At 46.1% G+C, this 23,102-nt stretch overlaps 1 protein-coding gene across 2 annotated transcripts in view; it reads right to left on the reverse strand.

Moving 5' to 3' along the window:
• Positions 1-23,102, reverse strand: part of LOC143766680 (uncharacterized) — a 59,687-nt gene that overhangs the window by 31,408 nt on the left and 5,177 nt on the right. For both annotated transcript variants that reach the window (XM_077254533.1, XM_077254532.1), the window contains exons 3-5: positions 22,798-22,977; positions 22,598-22,721; positions 22,417-22,514 (exon numbers count right to left, since the gene is read on the reverse strand). In XM_077254533.1, the coding sequence (XP_077110648.1) occupies positions 22,417-22,514; positions 22,598-22,721; positions 22,798-22,977 (402 nt within the window). The remainder of the gene's footprint in view (positions 1-22,416; positions 22,515-22,597; positions 22,722-22,797; positions 22,978-23,102) is intronic.

Here is a 23,102-nt window from a genome sequence, read left to right on the forward strand (position 1 = left end):
ACATCGACGACATTTTCTGTATATGGGAAGGAACCCAGAGTGATCTTTTCGATTTCCTTTCTGAATTGAATAATATACATCCACAGTTGAAATTCACTGTCACACATTCCATGGACAGGATACAATTCCTTGATATCATGGTTTATAAGCAGGATGATAGATTGTGTACAGATTTATTTACAAAGGTGACCGATAGAAATAGTCTTCTGGAGTATGGTAGTTCTCATCCAAGTGTCAGGGTGAAAATATTTATCTTTATACACTTTTTGTACTTTCATAATCTTATGCTGTGAAACAATAAGTTTTCCCGTATGCTTGCTGATGCAAATATAATTGTATTTAAAATGGCTGCTAGTATTCACCTATGCCCTACTTTCGTTTCTGAGAAGCTAAGTATCGTTTCTACTGAAATCGAAACTTGAGAAATGTGAAGAGAGGAGGATCCACCAGATGACGTCAGGACTAATCAGAAAGACCGAATACTAGACATATACTGCTTAAACCCCGCTTACTGCATTCCTTTCCCTAATACACAATATAGTATTGCGTATCCGGAAATAAAGGTTCAGTTGCTGTGATCGTTGCTGATACTTGCAGAAACACGAGCATGCACTGAGATTGAACCAGCTCTTTATCTGACTCATTCTTACCCGGTACCAATGCTCATAGACTAATTTGGAATGACTGGTGAAGGAAGGGTATTTGTTGTGAATTTGCTTTTTGCTCCCTCTAGTGGTTACTAGTTTTTTGACTCTGGTTTTTCTGTCATTCCTTTTATCCGCACCTGGGTCGTTAGTTAGGGGTGTTGCTATTTAAGCTCCCTGGACCTTCAGTTCAATGCCTGGCAACGTAGTTATCAGAGCTAATCTGCTGTGCTCTTGTCTACTGATCCTGGTTCCGGTTATTTCAGCTAAGTCTGCTTTTTGCTTTTTGCTATTTGTTTTGGTTTTGTATTTTTGTCCAGCTTGTTCCTTATCTGTATCCTGACCTTTGCTGGAAGCTCTAGGGGGCTGGTGTTCTCCCCCCGGACCGTTAGACGGTTCGGGGGTTCTTGAATTTCCAGTGTGGATTTTGACAGGGTTTTTGTTGACCATATAAGTTACCTTTCTTTATTCTGCTATCAGTAAGCGGGCCTCTCTGTGCTAAACCTGGTTCATTTCTGTGTTTGTCATTTCCTCTTACCTCACCGTTATTATTTGTGGGGGGCTTCTATCCTGCTTTGGGGTCCCTTCTCTGGAGGCAAGAGAGGTCTTGGTTTTCCTCTACTAGGGGTAGTTAGATTCTCCGGCTGGCGCGTGTCATCTAGAATCAACGTAGGAATGATCCCCGGCTACTTCTAGTGTTGGCGTTAGGAGTAGATATATGGTCAACCCAGTTACCACTGCCCTATGAGCTGGATTTTTGTATTCTGCAGACTTCCACGTTCCTCTGAGACCCTCGCCATTGGGGTCATAACAGGTATTGTCGTGACGACCCCGACAATTTGGCGCCCAACGTGGGGCATGGACAGCGATCCGAGACCCCCTGGACCCATCCCTGGACGTCCGTGGACGACACCTGTAGTGGCTGACCTCGAGGACTGATCACCCTCCAAACACGGTAAGTGGCGATCATATACTCTGTATGTGTCACACTTGCTAGTGTCTCAGCCGTTATTGGTTTGTCTGTGGTCTCCTTGGGTCTGAGGGGTGACCGGTCAAGTGGTGAGACCGAGCGCGATCCCATGCCACGCTCCGAACCAGCAACTGAGAGACGTCGCATTCTGCGCGTCCTCGTGTACACCACACCTCCTCCACCGGTCATTGTACTCCATTCAACCACCCTACCCGTGACTATTATCTAGTAGTGAAGTAGAGTGAAAGATTGAGAAAGTTGTACATTGTTGGACGGCTTAGAGAAAGGGATAGGAGACGCAGCCTCTGTGATATTGTACAGATAGGTAACTAAGACGTCCCGAGAGGGGACCACCTGTATTTCAGTGGAGGGCTCTCATTAGGAGACCGCCTCCCAACGGTTTAGAATATCGTGACAGGATAGTCCGTAAGCACTGGTGTTCAGGTTAGGGACAGGAAATATTGAGCGCGAGGCTCTTTATTCCTAGTACGATGAACGCAAGGTTCCGTGCTTTAGGACACAGTGTTGATATAGTTGTCAGCGGCCTGCTGCAGCAGGGCATAGTATTCTGTGAGTCATGTTGCGTCTCTTAAAGCAGAAGAAGTCCGTGCCCCACAAGTTAAATGAGGATGCTGTGGAAGTCAAGACAATAGTAGAGTCACGGGAGGGAAAGAAGGCAGTCAAGAATGTTGGCAGGTTGTACAAGCATGTAGGATTGCCCTCGTCAGGGAGATTACAGCCGTCTACATGGCACAATCTCATAGAAAACAAAAGGGGCATGTTGAAAGATAAAGGATTGTTAGAACAAGCGCAAGCTCATTTACGAGTTGCGCGAGGCTTAAAGAAGAGGATGGAAAGAGGTTGATGGAGAAGGAGAATCAGTTTCCATGGAAGGAAAAGAAGACTTTGAATTTGTGTGATGAATCTGATATTGTTAGCCCAAAGGCGGGGAAATAAATCTGTCAGGAATGCAGGAAAAATATTCTCAATTATTGGTTTTTCTAAGGTGTTCTGGTATGTGAATTGTGTGATGAAGGTTTTGTAGAAAGAAATTAAGTCTGAGAACTGCTGTATTCCGTTTCTGTGTTTGTCTCTAAGATACCAGATGGGAGGGGTCGAACAGCTGCGCTGTTGTTTTCTTCTTTCTGTGCTGAGGAATGCTGCGATTTTCTTATCTCTGTGTCTCTGGTGTGGAGGGGGCGCGAAGCTGCGTTCTGTTTCTCTGTATTTTCTTGGTGTAGTACGCGCTGGTAAATCTGTGTTTTGTTTAAAGCGACGATATTGTTTTGAAGTCCAAAGAAATATTATAAGTTTAAATTGGAAATTGAAAATGAAATATAGTGCCTAGTTTTAGAAGGAAACTTGTAAGTGATTGTTTGGTTATCAGTGTGATTGAAAGATTGGTAAAAGATTCTTCTGTTTTAAGTTGAGTGGTTGATATATAGCAAATTGAGGATCAACAGAGGATGTGAATTCTGATTGTTTTTGCTACGTTGAAAAAGGAAAGTTGTCTATTACTATGACAAAAAAACTGGATGTTTTGTGGTAAAAGAAGGGACTGAGAAAGTGACTGAGATTAATGTGTCAGGAAAGCAAACAATTAAAAATTTGGGACAGGGGTGTCTCCCTGCTAGATAATATGGTCCCTCCCCAGGAAATTAAGCCTCTACTCCCGACTGTAAGCCCTATGCCCCTTAACCCCAAGGCACCAATATATCCTGGACTGCCGAGAAGTTCTATGGGCGTCTTATGTTAGTATTTAAAGATCTGGGATTCTCATTGTAACGAAAAGCCCATAAACACCTTTTTGTAGTAGTTTTAATGTCCGGCCTTAAATTTGAATTGAAAGAGGCAATAATGTCAGTCAGATCCGATATTGAGACTTCCAGTCCGGATGATGCATTAAAAATAGTAAAGAGTTTTTAAAAGAACTTAGCCCATTCTGCATCAGCAGCGAAATTCAAAGGTTAAACCAGTAGCTGCAGTGAATTCTGCTCTAATTCCAGCCCCCACCGCAGCTACAAGTTACAAGGACACAGCTCCGTTCCTTATCAGTGGTTCATGTAACAGACTCCAGCTCCAGCCCTCCTCCCTACCTTAGGCCATGTGCACACGTTCAGGATTTTTAGCGTTTTTTTCGCGTTTTTTCGCTATAAAAACGTGATAAAAACGCGAAAAAAACGCTAACATATGCCTCCTATTATTTACAAGGTATTCCGCATTTTTTGTGCAAATGTTGCGATTTTTTCCACGAAAAAATCGCATAGCGGAAAAAAAAGCAACATGTTCATTAAAAATGTGGAATTGCAGGGATTCCGCACACCTAGGGGTCCATTGATCTGCTTACTTCCCGCACGGGGCTGTGCACACCATGCGGGAAGTAAGCAGATTATGTGCGGTTGGTACCCAGGGTGGAGGAGAGGAGACTCTCCTCCACGCACTGGGCACCATGTAAGTGGTCAAAAAATAAGAAATAAAATAAAAAATAGTCCTATACTCACCCTCGATGTCCCGCGCAGTGTTCCCGCCTCTGTGCTGCACGCTGCCGTTCGGTTCCTGTAGCTGGTGTGCGGTGAAGGACCTTGCCGATGACGTCACTGTCCTGTGATTGGTCGTGAGCGGTCATGTGACCGCTCACGTGACCGTGACGTCACGGAAGGCCCTGTGCGCACACACCAGCTATAGGAAGACGAACGGACGCCGCTGATGAGATGTCTGGGTGAGTATAAGCATTTTTTTATTTTTTTTATTATTTTTTAAACATTCTATCTTTTACTATAAGCTGCATCTATAGTAAAAAGTTGGTCACACTTGTCAAACAGTATGTTTGACAAGTGTGACCAACTTGTCAGTCAGTTTTCCAAGCGATGCTACAGATCGCTTGGAAAACTTTAGCATTCTGCAAGCTAATTACGCTTGCAGAATGCTAAAAAAACGCGAAAAAAACGGAAAAAAACCGCAAAAAAAAAAATGCGGATTTCTTGCAGAAAATTTCCGGTTTTCTTCAGGAAATTTCTGCAAGAAATCCGCAACGTGTGCACATGGCCTTACACAAATCCTGTCTCATACTCTAATATCCCTTTTAACCCTGTCTGGGAATCTCACTCCCCAGTCCCGCCATGTCAATTCTCAGACCAAGAGCTTGTTTTAATCGGTGTAGATAGCAGACCCCCGGCCCGGAAAGGCCCTTAGACCTCCTCTTCCCGTGAAACCTTCACACCTACAAGGCCAGACTCTCCAAGAACCTGAAGTTTTGTTCCCCTGTCATTCACGCTACTACATCACACCTCAGGGCTCCCAGGTTCTTTTCTCAGTGGGGTATGGGGACATAATTACCCACCAGGTGGGAGCCATAGTGAACCCAGCCAACTCTACCCTGTCACATAGAGGTGGTTTGGCCCAACAGATAGCCAAAAATGGAGGCCCAGTCATAGCCCAAGAGTGTCGGGCCTACCTTGCCGTTTATGGCCCCTTGCAGCCAGGAGACGCTATGTCCACCCAAGGAGGGAATTTGCCCTGTGATATAGTGTTACACGCCGCAGGCCCCGTATATGATTACAAGACACCCGAGCACTGCCGTACAGTATTACATACTGCCTTGCAGACAGTGCTCACCTATGCAGGACACGCAACGGGTGTGCTGACTCAGCTTCATGGAGACAAACAGAGACCTGTTGCTTATTACAGCGGCCGCCTGGATACGGTGTCAAAGGGAAGTCCCTCTTGTGTTCGGGCCGTGTTGTCTGTCCAGCTGTTGCTACACAAGTCTTCAGAGATTGTTTTGGATCACCCACTGATGGTCCACACCCCACATGATGTACATAGTTTCCTTAACCAAGTACAACCTAGCCACCTGTCCATGGCCAGACAGCTGCGACTTCAGTGTGCTATTCTCATGCCTACTAATGTGACTTTGAAAAGGTGCACTGTCCTAAACCCCGCCACTCTTCTTCTAGTTCCTATGGATCCAAATGGGGGAGGGGTAGGTGACATGGAAAAGGACACTCTTTTTCTTTCTAGAATGGATCCAGAGGAACAAGATCAGGTTTCCAAACCACATGATTGTCTAGAATTGATGTCTCAGGAAAGGACTGGTCTCCCTACTGTCTCTAGTGTGCCCATACCTAATGCTGATTTTGAGCTTTTTGTAGATGGATCTCGTCACCAGGATGACCAAGGACGCTTCTGTACCAGATATGCTGTGGTCTCAGAACATGAGGTAATCAAGGCAGAGTCAATACCAGCTCATATGTCTGCACAAGAAGCCGAGCTCAAGGCGCTCATAGAAGCGTGCAAACTAGCAGAAGGTAAGACTGTAAATATCTACACTGATTCCAGGTATGCCTTTGGCATTGCACACGATTATGGGCCTATCTGGAGAGCCAGGGCTTTCCTGACAGCAAATGGCCACCCCATTAAACATGCTGAGGCAGTCCAGCAACTTATGAATGCACTACAGATTCCCACCCAAGCAGGTATCATAAAGGTAAAGGCACATACCAAAGGCACTGATGGACGGACAAAGGGTAACGCACTGGCAGACCAGGCTGCCAAGAAAGCAACAAGCACTCCTGTAGCCTCTAAAGTACATCACCTAGACACCCCACCATCTCCACTTGTGTCGAAAGACATCTTAGCCCGGTTACAAGAACAGGCAAGTAAGGAGGAGAAAAATAGGTGGCAAAAGATAGGGGCTTGCTCTGATACCGTCACTGGGTTATGGGGGAGGGGTGAAAAGGTCTGCCTACCACAGGTACTGTACCCAATGATGGCACAGGTTCTGCACGGGAATGTGCACCATTCGAAGACGGCCATGTGTGACACCCTACAGAAACAATTGCCCCCGGGTTTTCTACCTGCGCAGAAAGGCAGGTACAGAGCTGCATGATATGTGCCACACATAATCAGGGTAGGACAGTGAAAACTCCATCCAAACACACTCCCCGGCTCCTTTACCCATTCCAGAGACTGCAGATTGATTATATTCAGTTGCCTAGGGTAGGGACGTATGAGTATGTGTTGGTCTGCATTGATTTATTTTCAGGTTGGCCAGAAGCCTACCCAGTTGCCAAAGCTACGGCTAAGACAACGGCGAAGAAACTGATGGCTGAGATCATATGCAGGTATGGAATTCCTGAAGTCATTGAAAGCGATCGGGGTTCCCATTTTACTGGAGAGATCATGTCAGAGGTAATGGCAGCACTGGGGGTAAGTCAAGCATTGCATACTCCATACCATCCACAGAGCAGTGGAAAAGTGGAGAGACTAAATGGAACTCTTAAGCTTAAAATCCAGAAGGCAATGGCAGAGACTGGTAAACCATGGACAGAATGCCTTCCTCTAGCTTTGTTTTCAGTAAGATATACCCCAAACAGGAAGACAGGACTGTCACCGTATGAGATTCTATTTGGCAGGGGCCCCAATCTTGGATGTTTCTTTCCACAACAGTTGCAGCTCAAGTACCAGGATTTGACTAGCTATGTGCAGGCCTTACATGGACACCTTGTTAAAGTGCATTTAACTGTCTTCAGTTCTCTTCCAGACCCACATAAGGTTCCTGGACACTATCCCTTGGAGCCAGGAGACTGGGTAGTGATAAAGCGGCACTTCCGGAAGAGCCTGGAACCAAGATTTGACGGACCATACCAAGTGCTCCTGACCACAGCCACAGCTGTCAAGCTCGAAGGAAAACCTAGCTGGATCCACGCCTCACACTGTAAAAGAAACCGAACCAGCGTTTAGTTATAGTAGTGATTGAAGGGAAATGCTTTGTGCAAAAAGAAAAAAAGAGCATGAACCGCACATCCCAAAATCATACGTTGATCTAAAGCCGCTAGGCAAAAATTTAAATACTGAACATGAGGTTTTCAGTTTAACATTCTGATCAGACTGTATGAAGCCCACTGCCCCTTCACGGCAAACCTCGTAGTGGGTCCTAACGCCCTAACGGAGCGGAGCCGTGCGGCGACCACCGCCGCAGCGGCCATGCACCAGCAGGGTGGACGGCCTGTTGCCCCAAAGCACCCATGCTGCGAGACTGAGCCCCCATGACTCCAGACCGCGCCGCTCCACCAGCACAAAGCCACAGCAACAATGGCCGCCACACAGCACCAGCACCAAAATGAAAAGGAGCATTTAATCTCACCTTCCTCCAGCTCTTCAGTGAGAGCCAAAATGGGCTATGTTATGATCCCAGTGGCTGAGGATCACAGGAATACCTAGCTAAGTTACTGAACGTAGAACAAGCTCTAGGGAGGTGGTATCTGGGCTGACCGCAAACCTGATCCTAAGCAAACACACTAAAGGTAGCCGGTGAACGTGCCTAAAATCCTAGACGTCACGACGCAGCCTGAGGAACTAGCTACCCCTAGAGAGAAAGCAAGACCTCACTTGCCTCAAGAGAAATAACCCCAAAGTTATAGGAAGCCCCCAACAAATAATAACGGTGAGGTAAGGGGAAAACACATACGTAGAAATGAAAACAGATTCAGCAAAATGAGGCCCGCTAATACTAGATAGCAGAAGACAGATAGTGAACTGTGCGGTCAGCAGAAAACCCTACAAAATATCCACGCTGAGAATTCAAGAACCCCCACACCAACTAACGGTGTGAGGGGAGAAACTCAGCCCCCTAGAGCTACCAGCAAGCAAGGAAATCACATTTTAGCCAGCTGGACAAGAAACATATTGAACAATGATGATCAAAAATGAACAAACGGAAGCTTAGCTTCTCTTGAAGAGACTGGTAGCAAGTTAGTCAGAAGGAATCAGAATAGCACTGAATACATCGACAGCAGGCATGAACTGATAGTCCAGGTAAGCTAAATAGGAAACCAACCCACCTATAAAGAGACAGCTGATGCCAGCCACAAACCTGCAGAAAGACAGCACTCACACAGTACCACTTGTGACCACAAGAGGGAGCCCAGAAATAGAGTTCACAACAGTACCCCCTCCTTGAGGAGGGGTCACCGAACCCTCATCAAGACCCCCAGGGCGATCAGGATGAGCCGCATGGAAGGCACGAACCAAATCGGCCGCATGAACATCAGAGGCGACAACCCAGGAATTATCCTCCTGACCATAGCCCTTCCACTTAACCAAATACTGAAGCCTCCGTCTAGAAATACGAGAATCCAAGATCTTCTCCACCACGTACTCCAATTCACCCTCAACCAGCACCGGAGTAGGAGGCTCAACAGAAGGAACCACAGGCACCACATACCTCCGCAACAAAGACCTATAGAACACATTATGAATGGCAAACGATGCTGGGAGGTCCAAACGAAAAGAGACCGGATTAAGGATTTCCAAAATCTTATAAGGACCCATGAAGCGAGGCTTGAATTTAGGAAAGGAGACCTTCATAGGAACATACCGAGAAGACAGCCATACCAAATCCCCAACACGAAGTCGGGGACCCACACCGCGACGGCGGTTGGCAAAGCGCTGAGCCTTCTCCTGTGACAACTTCAAATTGTCCACCACATGGTTCCAAATCTGCTGCAACCTATCCACCACAGAATCCACCCCCGGACAGTCAGAAGGCTCAACCTGACCCGAGGAAAAACGAGGATGAAAACCAGAATTGCAGAAAAAGGGCGAAACCAAAGTAGCAGAACTAGCCCGATTATTAAGGGCAAACTCGGCCAATGGCAAAAAAGTCACCCAATCATCCTGATCAGCAGAAACAAAACATCTTAAATAAGTTTCCAACGTCTGATTAGTTCGCTCGGTTTGGCCATTCGTCTGAGGATGGAAGGCCGACGAAAAAGACAAATCAATGCCCATCTTAGCACAAAAAATCCGCCAAAATCTGGACACAAACTGGGATCCTCTGTCAGACACAATATTTTCAGGGATGCCGTGCAAGCGAACCACATTCTGAAAAAATAGAGGAACCAAATCGGAGGAGGAAGGCAACTTAGGCAAGGGCACCAAATGGACCATTTTGGAAAAACGATCACACACCACCCAGATGACAGACATTCTTTGAGATACTGGAAGATCCGAAATAAAATCCATGGAAATGTGCGTCCAAGGCCTCTTCTGGACAGGCAAAGGCAAAAGCAACCCGCTGGACGAGAACAGCAAGGCTTAGCCCGAGCACAAATCCCACAGGACTGCACAAAGGAACACACATCCCGCGACAAGGAAGGCCACCAGAAGGACCTAGCCACCAAATCTCTGGTACCAAAAATCCCAGGATGACCTGCCAACACCGAAGAATGAACCTCGGAAATAACTCTGCTGGTCCATCTATCTGGGACAAACAATCTCTCTGGTGGGCAACGGTCAGGTCTATCCGCCTGAAATTTCTGCAGCACTAGTCGCAAATCTGGGGAAATGGCAGACAAAATCACTCCCTCTTTGAGAATACCAGCCGGCTCTGAAACTCCCGGAGAGTCAGGCACGAAGCTCCTAGAAAGAGCATCAGCCTTCACGTTCTTCGAACCAGGCAGGTACGACACCACAAAATCGAAACGGGAGAAAAACAACGACCAACGAGCCTGTCTAGGATTCAGGCGCTTGGCAGACTCGAGATAAATCAGATTTTTGTGATCAGTCAAGACCACCACACGATGCTTAGCTCCCTCGAGCCAATGTCGCCACTCTTCAAATGCCCACTTCATAGCCAACAACTCCCGATTACCAACATCATAATTCCGCTCGGCAGGCGAAAACTTTCTTGAAAAGAAGGCACAAGGATTCATCACAGAGCCATCAGAGCCTCTCTGCGACAAAACAGCCCCTGCTCCAATCTCAGAAGCATCCACCTCGACCTGAAAAGGAAGAGAGGTATCAGGCTGACATAAGACTGGAGCTGAAGAAAACCGACGCTTCAGCTCCCGAAAGGCTTCCACGGCCGCAGGAGACCAATTAGTCACATCAGAACCCTTCTTGGTCAGATCCGTCAAGAGCTTAACCACGCCAGAAAAATTAGCGATGAAGCGACGGTAAAAATTAGCAAAACCCAAGAACTTCTGAAGACTCTTAACAGATGTAGGCTGAGTCCAGTCATGAATAGCCTGGACCTTGACTGGGTCCATCTCAATAGTAGAAGGCAAAAAAATAAAACCCAAAAAGGAAACCTTCTATACTCCGAAGAGACATTTTGAGCCCTTCACGAATAAAGCATTAGCACGCAGGACCTGAAACACCATCCTGACCTGCTTCACATGGGACTCCCAATCATCAGAAAAGACCAAATTGTCATCCAGATACACAATCATAAATTTATCCAGATATTCTCGGAATATGTCATGCATGAAGGACTGAAACACAGAAGGAGCATTAGAGAGTCCAAAAGGTATCACCAAGTACTCAAAATGGCCTTCGGGCGTATTAAATGCTATTTTCCATTCATCCCCCTGCTTAATACGCAGAAGGTTATACGCACCACGAAGATCTATCTTGGTGAACCAACTGGACCCGTTAATCAGAGCAAACAGATCAGACAATAATGGCAGAGGATACTGAAATTTGACTGTGATTTTATTTAGAAGACGATAATCTATACAAGGTCTCAGAGCACCATCCTTCTTGGCCACAAAAAAAAATCCTGCACCAAGAGGGGATGAGGATGGGCGAATATGTCCCTTCTCCAAAGACTCCTTTATGTAACTCCGCATCGCGGCATGTTCTGGTATAGACAAATTAAAAAGTCGTCCCTTAGGGAACTTACTACCAGGAATCAAATTTATAGCACAATCACAATCCCTATGAGGAGGCAGGGCACCGGATCTGGGCTCATTAAATACATCCTGGTAGTCCGACAAAAATTCAGGGACCTCAGAAGGAGTAGAAGAAGCAATTGACACCAAAGGAGCATCGCCATGAATCACATGACAACCCCAACTTGAAACAGACATAGCTTTCCAATCCAAAACTGGATTATGGGCCTGCAGCCATGGCAGACCCAAAACGACAACATCATGCAAATTATGCAGCACAAGAAAGCGAATCACCTCCTGATGTACAGGAGTCATGCACATGGTCACTTGAGTCCAATACTGAGGCTTATTCTCAGCCAATGGTGTAGCATCAATTCCCCTCAGTGGAATAGGGAATTCCAAAGGCTCCAGGACAAAACCACAGCGCCTAGCAAACGACAAATCCATCAGATTCAGGGCAGCACCTGAATCCACAAAAGCCATAACCGAATAAGATGACAAGGAACAAATTAAAGTAACAGACAAAATGAATTTAGGCTGTATAGTACCAATGGTGACAGGTTAAGACGATTTTTTTTTAAGCGCTTAGAGCATGCTGAGATAACATGAGTAGAATCACCACAGTAAAAGCACAACCCATTTTGACGTCTATGACTTTGCCGCTCAATTCTAGTCAGAATTCTGTCACATTGCACTGACTCAGGTCTCTGTTCAGAAAACACCGCCAGAGGATGCGCAGATTTGCGCTCCCGCAAACGCCGATCGATCTGAATGGCCAAAGCCATTGAATCACTCAGACCTGTAGGTGTGGGAAACCCCACCATAACATTCTTAATGGCTTCAGAAAGACCCTCTCTGAAATTTGCAGCCAGGACACACTCATTCCGCTGAGTAAGCACCATTTCCGAAATTTTTGACAATACACCTCTACTTCATCCTGACCTTGAGAGAGGGCCAGCAAAGCCTTTTCTGCCTGATTCTCAAGATTAGGTTACTCATAAAGCAGTCCAAGCACCAGAAAAAACGCATCCACATTCAGCAATGCAGGATCTCCTGGTGCCAGAGAGAAAGCCCAATCTTGAGGGTCGCCGCGTAACAAAGATATAACAATTTTAACCTGCTGAGCGGAATCACCAGAGGAACGAGGTCTCAAAGACAGAAACAATTTACAATTATTCCTAAAATTCAGAAACCTAGATCTATCTCCAGAAAACAACTCAGGAATAGGTATCTTTGGCTCAGACATAGGGCTATGAACAACAAAATGCTGAATGTTTTGCACCCTTGTAGCAAGATGATCCACACTAGAAATCAGACTCTGAATATCCATGTCTGCAGCTGAGCTCAAAACCACCCAGAGTTTAAGGGGATGAGAGAAGCTGGACAGACTGCAGCAAAGGAAGAGAGAAAAAAAAAAAAATTGTACTCAGGAATTCTTTTATCCCACTTCTGCGATGCATGAAACACTTTTAGGCCTGCTGTACTGTTATGATCCCAGTGGCTGAGGATCACAGGAATACCTAGCTAAGTTACTGAACGTAGAACAAGCTCTAGGGAGGTGGTATCTGGGCTGACCGCAAACCTGATCCTAAGCAAACACACTAAAGGTAGCCGGTGAACGTGCCTAAAATCCTAGACGTCACGACGCAGCCTGAGGAACTAGCTACCCCTAGAGAGAAAGCAAGACCTCACTTGCCTCAAGAGAAATAACCCCAAAGTTATAGGAAGCCCCCAACAAATAATAACGGTGAGGTAAGGGGAAAACACATACGTAGAAATGAAAACAGATCAGCAAAATGACTCCCGCTAATACTAGATAGCAGAAGACAGATAGTGAACTGTGCGGTCAGCAGAAAACCCTACAAAATATCCACGCTGAGAATACAAGAACCCCCACACCACCTAACGGTGTGAGGGGAGAAACTCAGCCCCCTAGAGCTACCAGCAAGCAAGGAAATCACATTTTAGCCAGCTGGACAAGAAACATATTGAACAATGATGATCAAAAATGAACAAACGGAAGCTTAGCTTCTCTTGAAGAGACTGGTAGCAAGTTAGTCAGAAGGAATCAGAATAGCACTGAATACATCGACAGCAGGCATGAACTGATAGTCCAGGTAAGCTAAATAGGAAACCAACCCAGCTATAACGAGACAGCTGATGCCAGCCACAAACCTGCAGAAAGACAGCACTCACACAGTACCACTTGTGACCACAAGAGGGAGCCCAGAAATAGAGTTCACAACAGGGCTAGACCCCTTACTTTGCAGTCTCCTGCTAATTAAAATCACCTGAGCCAAATGGGAGGCGTGCTGGTCCAAAAAAAGAGACAAGTACATGCTTTGTGCAAAAAGAAAAAAAGAGCATGAACCGCACATCCCAAAATCATACGTTGATCTCTGTAGGATGTATTGCTTGTGCTGCTGCGAATACACACCTATACACACATGCATTGCTTTTTCCTGTTGACAACACCACTGCCTGTGTTATGAATCTGTTGAAAGGTTTGAAGTCCACTGATTGCCCAGATTATGTCCCACTAATTCACGAGGAACCCAAACTAAAGGTCCCAGGAGAAGTAACCGTATTAGCTGACAATTACACCTGCTATAATTCCCACGACACCACAGGTACACCAGTAGGGATCTTCGAGACAGGTTTCTGCAAAAAGAACAGTTCTCTAGATACTGATTTGCTAATTAAACATACACAATATATGTACGACATTAATTGGTTATGTGGAGATGGTAAGCTCCGTCCTAGGTTGCCTAATGCCTGGACAGGCCAATGCACCCTTGTTAAACTAGCTATGCAGCTCAAGATTTTACCTTGGGATCCAGAGGTACCTGATGAACCTACCAGAAAGAGGAGAAGCCTTGATCAGCTCCACATGAGTTATGAAGAAGATCCACTAGTATATATTGATGCTATAGGAGTGCCAAGGGGGGTGCCTGACCAGTTTAAAGCCCAGAACCAGATCTATGCTGGCTTTGCTTCTTTGATCCCACAGGTGCAGATTAATAAAAATGTTGATTGGATGAATTACATATATTACAATGAACAAAGATTTGTCAATTATAGCCGTGATGCCTTTCAGGGTATAGTTGAGGAATTGGGCCCCAACACAAGAATGACCCTCCAAAACCGACTAGCCCTTGATATGATCTTAGCTGAGAAAGGAGGAGTTTGTGGGATGATAGGAGAAGAATGTTGTACCTATATCCCTCAGAACTCTGAAGTGAATGGAAAAACCATGATAGCCCTTAAAAAGATAACTGGGTTAGCAGCAGAATTGAAAACTAATGCTGGAGTAGACACATCTTTCTTTTCCGGCTGGTTGGGTGGGCTCAAGGCATTCCTTCAACAAGCTTGTCTGGTACTGATTGCCCTCCTTATAGTTGGATCGATAATCCTCTGTTGTGTTATTCCCTTGTATAAAAAGGTTATTGCCAAGGCAATTCCGACTGGCACCTTCCTCAATCAAGAAGTAGACCCACTAGAGTACGATGGTACTGATCCAGGGGAAATCCCTAAGTACGTCCCCCTCAAGAAATTAGACAAAACTCCCTATTCTCAGATGACGCTAAGAGACTTAGTTTAGGGACAGTTGGAGAACTCCATGTGAGGCTAGTGAAGGGTTCAGCTGCCTGGAGGCCTCTCGCAAGGGGAGAGCTTCTGAGGTGTCTGGATGAAGAAATCCACCTCCCCTTTCCCCATCACATGGACAGTCTCGAAGGATCTTTCTTTCCTTTTTCTGGTTAGGGAAAAACTTGTGTTTAGGGGGGGGGATTGTCAGGGTGAAAATATATATCTTTATACACTTTTTGTACTTTCATAATCTTATGCTGTGAAACAATAAGTTTTCCCCTATGCTTGCTGATGCAAATATAATTGTATTTAAAATGGCTGCTAGTATTCACCTATGCCCTACTTTCATTTCTGAGAAGCTAAGTATCGTTTCTACTGAAATCGAAACTTGAGAAATGTGAAGAGAGGAGGATCCACCAGATGACGTCAGGACTAATCAGAAAGACCGAATACTAGACATATACTGCTTAAACCCCGCCTACTGCATTCCTTTCCCTAATACACAATATAGTATTGCGTATCCGGAAATAAAGGTTCAGTTGCTGTGATCGTTGCTGATACTTGCAGAAACACGAGCATGCACTGAGATTGAACCAGCTCTTTGTCTGACTCATTCTTACCCGGTACCAATGCTCATAGACTAATTTGGAATGACTGGTGAAGGAAGGGTATTGTCGTGACGACCCCGACACAAGGAGGATGATGGACTCGCTTCCTTGGAATCAGCTGCTACGGGCACGACGGATTGTCTCTGATGAAAATTTGTGTGATGTCAGGCTAGACGAAATGTGCAATAAATTTATTTCGAGGGGTTACCCTAGAAAGAGGGTTATGAGCCAGAAAAATCAAGTGACTAAATTAACGGATGGGGAACTACAAACTCAGAGAAATTGGGTTAAAGAAAGACGTGTCCCTTTTGTCTCTACATATTGTCCAGCGAGTAGTGGAATTGCGAACATTTTGAATAAACATTGGGGTTTTTTGAACAAGAGTTTGCCGCAAATTCAGGATTTTCACTCACGTCCTATTTTGTCTTATAGGCGGGGGCGTAACCTGAAGGATAAACTGGTAAGGTCGGATGTGGGCACAAAGAAGGTTGTCCTCCAGCGGACTCTTTGTCCACCTAGGATGGGCAACTTTCCTTGTCTCAATTGTGCGTGCTGTAGTAATATGTTAAAGGGGGATGGTTTTTATCACCCTCAGACCGGAAAAAAATTCTTGATAAGAGAACGCTATACATGCTCTTCGAGTTTCGTTATCTATGTGATAGTATGTCCCTGTGGACTTATGTATGTAGGGGAAACTTCTATGGAGATCAGAGCACGTATAAGCAAACATAAGAGCACCATCAGGACCAAATTGCTTGAACTACCAGTCCCTAAACATTTTGATGCATGCAGACACTCTGCCAATCAACTCAGATTTAGAGTGATCGATGGGGTCCCTGTATTGAGAAGGGGAGGTAATAGGGAACAGCAATTGAAACAAAAAAGGTTGAGATGGATATCTATATTGGAAACTTTGCAACCGAAAGGGTTAAATATTGAATATAATCTACAATTATGTATCTCCTGACTCTTCTGAATATAGATGGCGTTTGATTCCGTATAATTGTTTTTAAGTGTCTTAAATTAATACTTTTTCTTTTTTTCTTCTTTTTTCTTTTTCTTTTACAGTGCACTTTGGATTTGTCATCCAGGGAGATTTAGAAGTCATTGGATTGATTTCTTTACATATTTGGAGTTGCTACCATTTCCCTTCTTCTTCCCCCTGTGTGCCAAATCGTGTGCACAGGTTAAGCTTATATATTTGTATACCCATAGATACGTTAGTTGCCATGGAGTTGGCTGAGCCTCGGTCCTCTATGCGGGCGTGGGTTTGCTGTGTCATGTGATGGGGGTGTGGTCGGGGTGATGCTCTGGCTTGGCTCCTCCCTTTCTTTCACGTGGTCACATCGGGGCCTTACGCTGCTGTGAGTGACCAACGGCCCTGCTTGGCTAGTGCGTGCGTTGTGGGTTGCGTATGTGCTGCGGTCATGTGACCGCATGCACGTGAAGTGCCCTGCGTGCGCTGTAGGGTGCGTCTGTGCTGCGGTCATGTGACCGCTTGCATGTGACGTGCCCTGCGCGTGTTTTCGGACGGTCTTGGGCTGGCTTCTGTGGATTTATGTTGTTAGACCTGGGTTGATTGGCCGTTGTCGGCTGAAGCACAGACAAGAAGATCTTTGCTGATTGGAGGAGATGACCACTATTGACGACAGAATGGTTCATTGGTGGAGGGTTACCATGGCAATCACATGATTGCGGTAGGATTACAGCACTCCCTGTGTTTTGTATATGATTTGGGGTATTATGTGAATGTGGCACTTTTATATTGTACATATTTTAAGATGAAATGGCGTGATCTATGTATTTTTTATTTTTCGACATTATAAAATAAAGGCCGCCCCTTGCTGGTGATTGGTGCTGGTTTTGGCTCCACACTATTTAAGGTGGCCATGTAGACTATGTTTGTATGCTTGACAAAGGCCATGTGGCCGAAACGTTGTATTATATGATGGCAGAATAAAGACTTTTTCCTGATACATCTTTCACCTGGAAAGGATGCTGCTTCTTTTTCTACAGAGGGGAGATATGTGTCACTGCGCTTAACGGCATCAGTAGTGTGAAACCAGAGCATTTTTCTCCAGCACACTACGTGTTGTGAGGGTTAAGTTGCATAAACAGGGCTGGTTTTATGTGGACCTTCACAGAGTGGGTGGGAAAAGGTCCACTTTATCTCCCCTGGCAGACCTGCCAGGACCTGCATGAGGACATGATCATGTGATCAATCACATGATGGGGAAGTTACAGGCTTGGGGTGAAATAACCGAGCTCTACAGGCAGTCTGGGCTCAGCTAGCCTGGAGAGAGGACTCCAGAGGCTTTGTGGCTCGTCGAGAACAGACTGAACCTGTCCTGCTCCAGAGCGGGGGGCCACCCACAACATACAGACTGTGCTGCTGCATTTTGTTTTCTTTTATCGTTTTGTTCTTGTTTTAGCCAAGAAGGCGGAGTTTGTTTTCCCCACAAGTTGGTTTATGCTGCCTTACAATACATCAACGATGATTTAAAGAGACGGTGTTCCCACTTTTCCTACCTCAGTGTGCCACCACGTGAGTGAACTACCACAACATCATAAAACCTCTTTCACAAGTTCATGTCTCCGGTATGTGTGGTGACAGTTTTCACACGTACCGGAGACATGTACACATGTACACCCATTCAAATGAATGGGTCTGTGCACGTCAGTGTGTTTTCATGGACCGCGTGTTCCGCACGTAGTCATGCCCGTTTTTACCGTCAGCACGGACGGCAAAACGTACTGCACACGTGCACATGGAGAGCACACATTGATGTCCTCCGTGCGACAGAGAAGAAGAGCTACAGTAAGCGCTGTTTACCGGCGGCAGGTGCTGAAGACGACTCTCATCATTCTCCCCTGCTCTGCCGGCGGTCAGCGCTGCTAATAACAGTGACAGCAGGAGTGGATGATCAGGGTATTCATCACCTGCCGCCTGCAATATATCGAAATAAATGAATGAAAACCCCGGTGTGGGTTCCCCCCTATTTTCTTGAACCAACCAGGAAAATCTCACAGCTGGGGGCTGCAACCCTCAGCTGTCAGCTTCAGCAAAGTTGGCTATCAAGAATAGAGGGGTATTTTTTTAAAATTATTTAAATCTATAATTTTAAAAAATGGTGTGGGGTCCCCTCCATTTTTGACAACCAGCCTTGCTAAAGCTCACAGCTTGCGGCTGGTTTTCTCAGGGTAGTAAGGTGTCATGGATATTGACCCCCCAGCCTAAAAACAGCAGCCTGCAGCTGCCTAGAAAAGGTGCATCTATTAGATGTGTCAATTTTTGCGCTTTGTCCGACTCTTCCCACTTGCCCTGTAGCAGTGGCAAGTGGGGTTAATATTTGAGGGGTTGATTTCATCTTTGTATTGTCAGGTGACATCAAGCCCACAGCATAGTAATTGAGAAGTGTCTTAGACATCTCTCCATTACTAATCCTATAGTTATATGGTAGATAAAGACACAGCCAGAATAAAGTCCTTTAATTAAAAAAATGACTGACTCCTTTACTATTCTCAATTAAACCATACTTACGACCTCGCCTAATTCCACCGAAGCCCTCGATCTCCTGTAATAAAAATAAAATAACAAAACAATATACCATAACGGTCTGTCATTCTGTTCCACGCCGTAATCCATGTCTGGGGGATAATTAGTTTTCAACCTTGACAGTGCCAAGATGCGACCGTCCAGGCTGAGAAGCACTGGTGAATGAGCTGATGAGAGCGCAGCATCATTTACCAGCGGTGACATCATCGAGGCCGGGCTGAACTGCGGTGACCTCAGTACCGTGGGAAAATGCTAGTGATGATTTCACCGCTTGTCACTGAGGCTGCGCTCGCAGCAGCTCATTCACCAGTGGTTTTCAGCCTGGATGGTCGCTTCTTAGCACCGTCCAGCTTGCAAACTATTTAGCCCCCAGACATCGATTACAGCGTGGGACAGAACGAGGGACAGGTATGGTATATTGTTGTTTTTTCATTTTACTTTTATTATAGATCGAGGGCTTCGGTGGAATTAGACGATGCAGTAACTATGGTTTAATTGAGATTAATAAAGGAGGGGGCGTGTCCTAGCTGGCCATGTGAGCGGACGCATAGAAGAGCGCTCCCGCTGCTAAAGGGCTAATTATCCTGTGCAGACGCTGCTGACCGGACTTTTCTGCCACATACCGGCTGGCTGAGGGTCAGGGGAGCAAAGCGGTGCTGAGCGGTGAACCCGGCATTGGAGGAAATGACCAGGCGGCAGCAGAAGGACGCAGGTGCTGGCGATGCAGGAGCCAGCCAATATGGCGTTGATGCCAGAGAAGATGCTGACAAGGAGAACGCTGCGTGTGAGAGGTGTATGGAGGTGGCGGCGAAGCTTCAGCAGTATGCCAGAGTGGATGCTGCGGAGGGGGCAGAGAAAGGCACCGGAGCTGGAGCGGGTATGGAGGAGGATGCGGTCCTGGCTGCAAAGCATGAGGTACAGAAGGGGAAAAGCAGCATGGCGGGGGCAAAAGGGGGACCTGAAGATTTGATACAGGAAGATGATCCGACCCTCAGGGATGTTTTTGCGTTGGTCTCCTCATGCATGAGAGATTAATAAAGGAATCTGTCATTTTTCAATTAAAGGATTTTATTCTGGCTGTGTCTTTATTTACATACTGTACTGTATAGGATTAGTACTGGATAGGTGTCTTATAGACACTTCTCCATTACTAAGCCATGGGCTTGATGTCACCTGACAATATAAAGGTGACATCAACCCCACAATTATTAACCCCAATTGCCACCGCTACAGGGCAAGTGGGAAGACCCGGGCAAAGCACTAGAATTGGCGCATCTAATAGATGCGCCTTTTCTGGGCAGCTGTGGCCTGCTGTTTTTAGGCTGGAGGGGGGCCAAAAGCAATTACCCCTTACCAGTATGAGAATACCAGCCCCAAGCTGTGAGCTTTAGCTAGGTAGGTTGCCAAAGATGCGAGGTACCCCATGCCGTTTTTTACAATTATTTATTAAAGTATTTAAAAACAAACATAGCATGGGGATCCCAGTGTGAGGATATGGCCGCTTACTGAAGACTATAGGACAAATGGACGTGGAGCGGAGTCCACAGCTCTAAGACATAAAGATTTTTTCCAGCACGGAGCACCGGTGACATCAATATCATTGTACTTTAATAGTTAATTTGCTTGATGTGTTTTATTAGTGATTTTCTTGCCGTTTTATTAATTTTCTTGCTCAGCAGTTCATGCTCAGGAATCAATGTTTCTATTCAGTGGCAGTCAGCAGAGGAAGACGAGCAGGCTAGAGTTTATGTGAACCTAAAGGCCCCGTCACACTTAGCGACGCAAAAAGCGATCCCGACAACGATACGACCTGTCAGGGATCGTTGCTGCGTCGCTATGTGGTCGCTGGTGAGATGTCAAACAGTGAGATCTTCCCAACGACGCAGCAGCGATGCGGCGACCTGTAGCGACCTATACAACGATGTCGTTGTGACCCTGTCACATGGCAGCTATTATGACGATTCAGACCTCGATGAGGGACGTCCTGTGTGACTGAGTCGTCAACGAGGTCGTTGGTAAGGTGTCAAACACAGCGATGTGTGCTACCCAGCGGGACCTCAACGATCAAAAGAAGGTCCAGGCCATTCCGACACGACCAGCGATCTCACAGCAGGGGCCTAGTCGCTGCTACGTGTCACACATAGCGAGATCGCAACTGAGGTCGCTGTTGCGTCACAAAACTTGTGACTCAGCAGCGATCTCGCTAGCGACCTCGCTAAGTGAGACGGGGGCTTAAGGCCAGACTATCAATGTCATTTGTATCAAGGTCTCGCTTCCATTGTACTCCCAAACCTAGGCCTATTGTGTGGTTGGGGACAATAGACTCAGGGGAGCCATCACCACGGGAGGTCTCACATACAGTCCCCAGCTGATGGAATATGCCTTGTTCTGTGAGCTAAAGGAAAATTTTTAAGGTGCGGGAGAAAAAGACATAGGGTTGAATCAGGCAACTTTCGATGGAAGAGGATCCAAGCTGGAATGGATGGATGATCTATGGAGCTTTGGAGATTGTTGGCTGGAGGGGTATCCATGAGCTACGGTCGGGATAGCCATCGTCTGGAGGAACATAGGCTGTGACTGCACACTATAGCAGCTGGAGATACAAAATCTGTGGGCCAACCAAAAGTTGGGAAACCGTGGGCATCGCCTGGTATGGAGCCAGTGGGACTACCAATCTCAGATTGGGAACTTCTGGACTGAGGACATTGTATGTTGGCCATCTACCTGGATTTGTTGTACAACCATGGATGTATGGAATAAAAAAATTAGTTGCATCGTTAACCTGCCTAGGTAATTTTGATAACCCACAGCCTCAGATTTCCACACCCTCTATTCTTGATAATCAGCCTTGCTGAAGCTACAGCTGAGGGTTGCAGCCCCCAGCTGTGAGTTTTGCCTGGTTGGTTCAAGAAAATAGGCGGGAACCCACACCGGGTTTTTCATTAATTTATTTAATTATATCGCAAGTGGCAGCTGAGGAATACCCCGATCATCCGCTCCTGCTGTCACTGTTATTAGCGGCAGCAAGAGTCGGATGATGGAAGTAAGAGTCCCAAAAGCCCCCACCTGCTGTCATCGTTCAGACTTTAATATAACTCATCATTCTCTTCTGCTCCTGACGATCGCCGGCAGAGCAGGGGAGAACGATGAGAGCTGTCTTCAGCACCCGACACTGAGGAAACAGTGCTTACAGTAGCGCTTCTTCCCCAGCGGCCGTCTGTGTGGTACTGAGGCGGTACACGGTTGCCACACGTGTGCCGCAAGTATTAGAGACACGGACACTGATATCTCCGGTATCGGTTTTTCCAGGACCGGAAATAAACGGAAGTGTGAAAGTTGCCTAAGGGAGATCTCATGACACCTTCTCTCCATCTACCTGATGATCCTGAGGAACATTGGTATCTTCTTGTTTACAGTCCTGTGGAAGAAGAGGACGGGGACATCTCTCTGGTGTTGTCCTCTTACTGGATAGATCTGGAGGAAACACATACAGGGACTGAATTCATTCTTTACATACAGATAATTATAGGCCGTGTGTATTTAGTCCAGTCTATTACCTGGTGATGTGAGGGGCTGGGGAACCTCCATCATGACGTCCTTGTACAGATCTCTGTGTCCTTCTAAATACTCCCACTCCTCCATGGAGAAATAGATGGAGACATCCTGACACCTTATAGGAACCTGACACATACAATGATATTATCATCCCCTGATCCTTTCTTACTGTATAATGTCCCAGCATTCCCAGCAGTGTCACCTCTCCAGTCAGCAGCTCAATCATCTTGTAGGTGAGTTCTAGGATCTTCTGGTCATTGATGTCCTCATGTATCAGGGGGCGAGGTGGAGGCCCCGTGATTGAGCTCAGAGGTCTTCCCCATCCCTCAGACACAGGGTCCTGACAGCGCTCACTAGAGGTCTTCTTCACTACTGTGTAATCCTGGTTATGGAGAGACACATTAATAAATCTCACTACAGACATTTCCAGAGTCCTCACCTCTCCAGTTCTGTCCATCTGTTATTCCCATAGATAAGAATGATGTAATGTGACGTCATCAGAATCTC

Source organism: Ranitomeya variabilis, chromosome 4 (assembly GCF_051348905.1).
Source record: "Ranitomeya variabilis isolate aRanVar5 chromosome 4, aRanVar5.hap1, whole genome shotgun sequence".
Lineage (NCBI taxonomy): Eukaryota > Metazoa > Chordata > Amphibia > Anura > Dendrobatidae > Ranitomeya > Ranitomeya variabilis.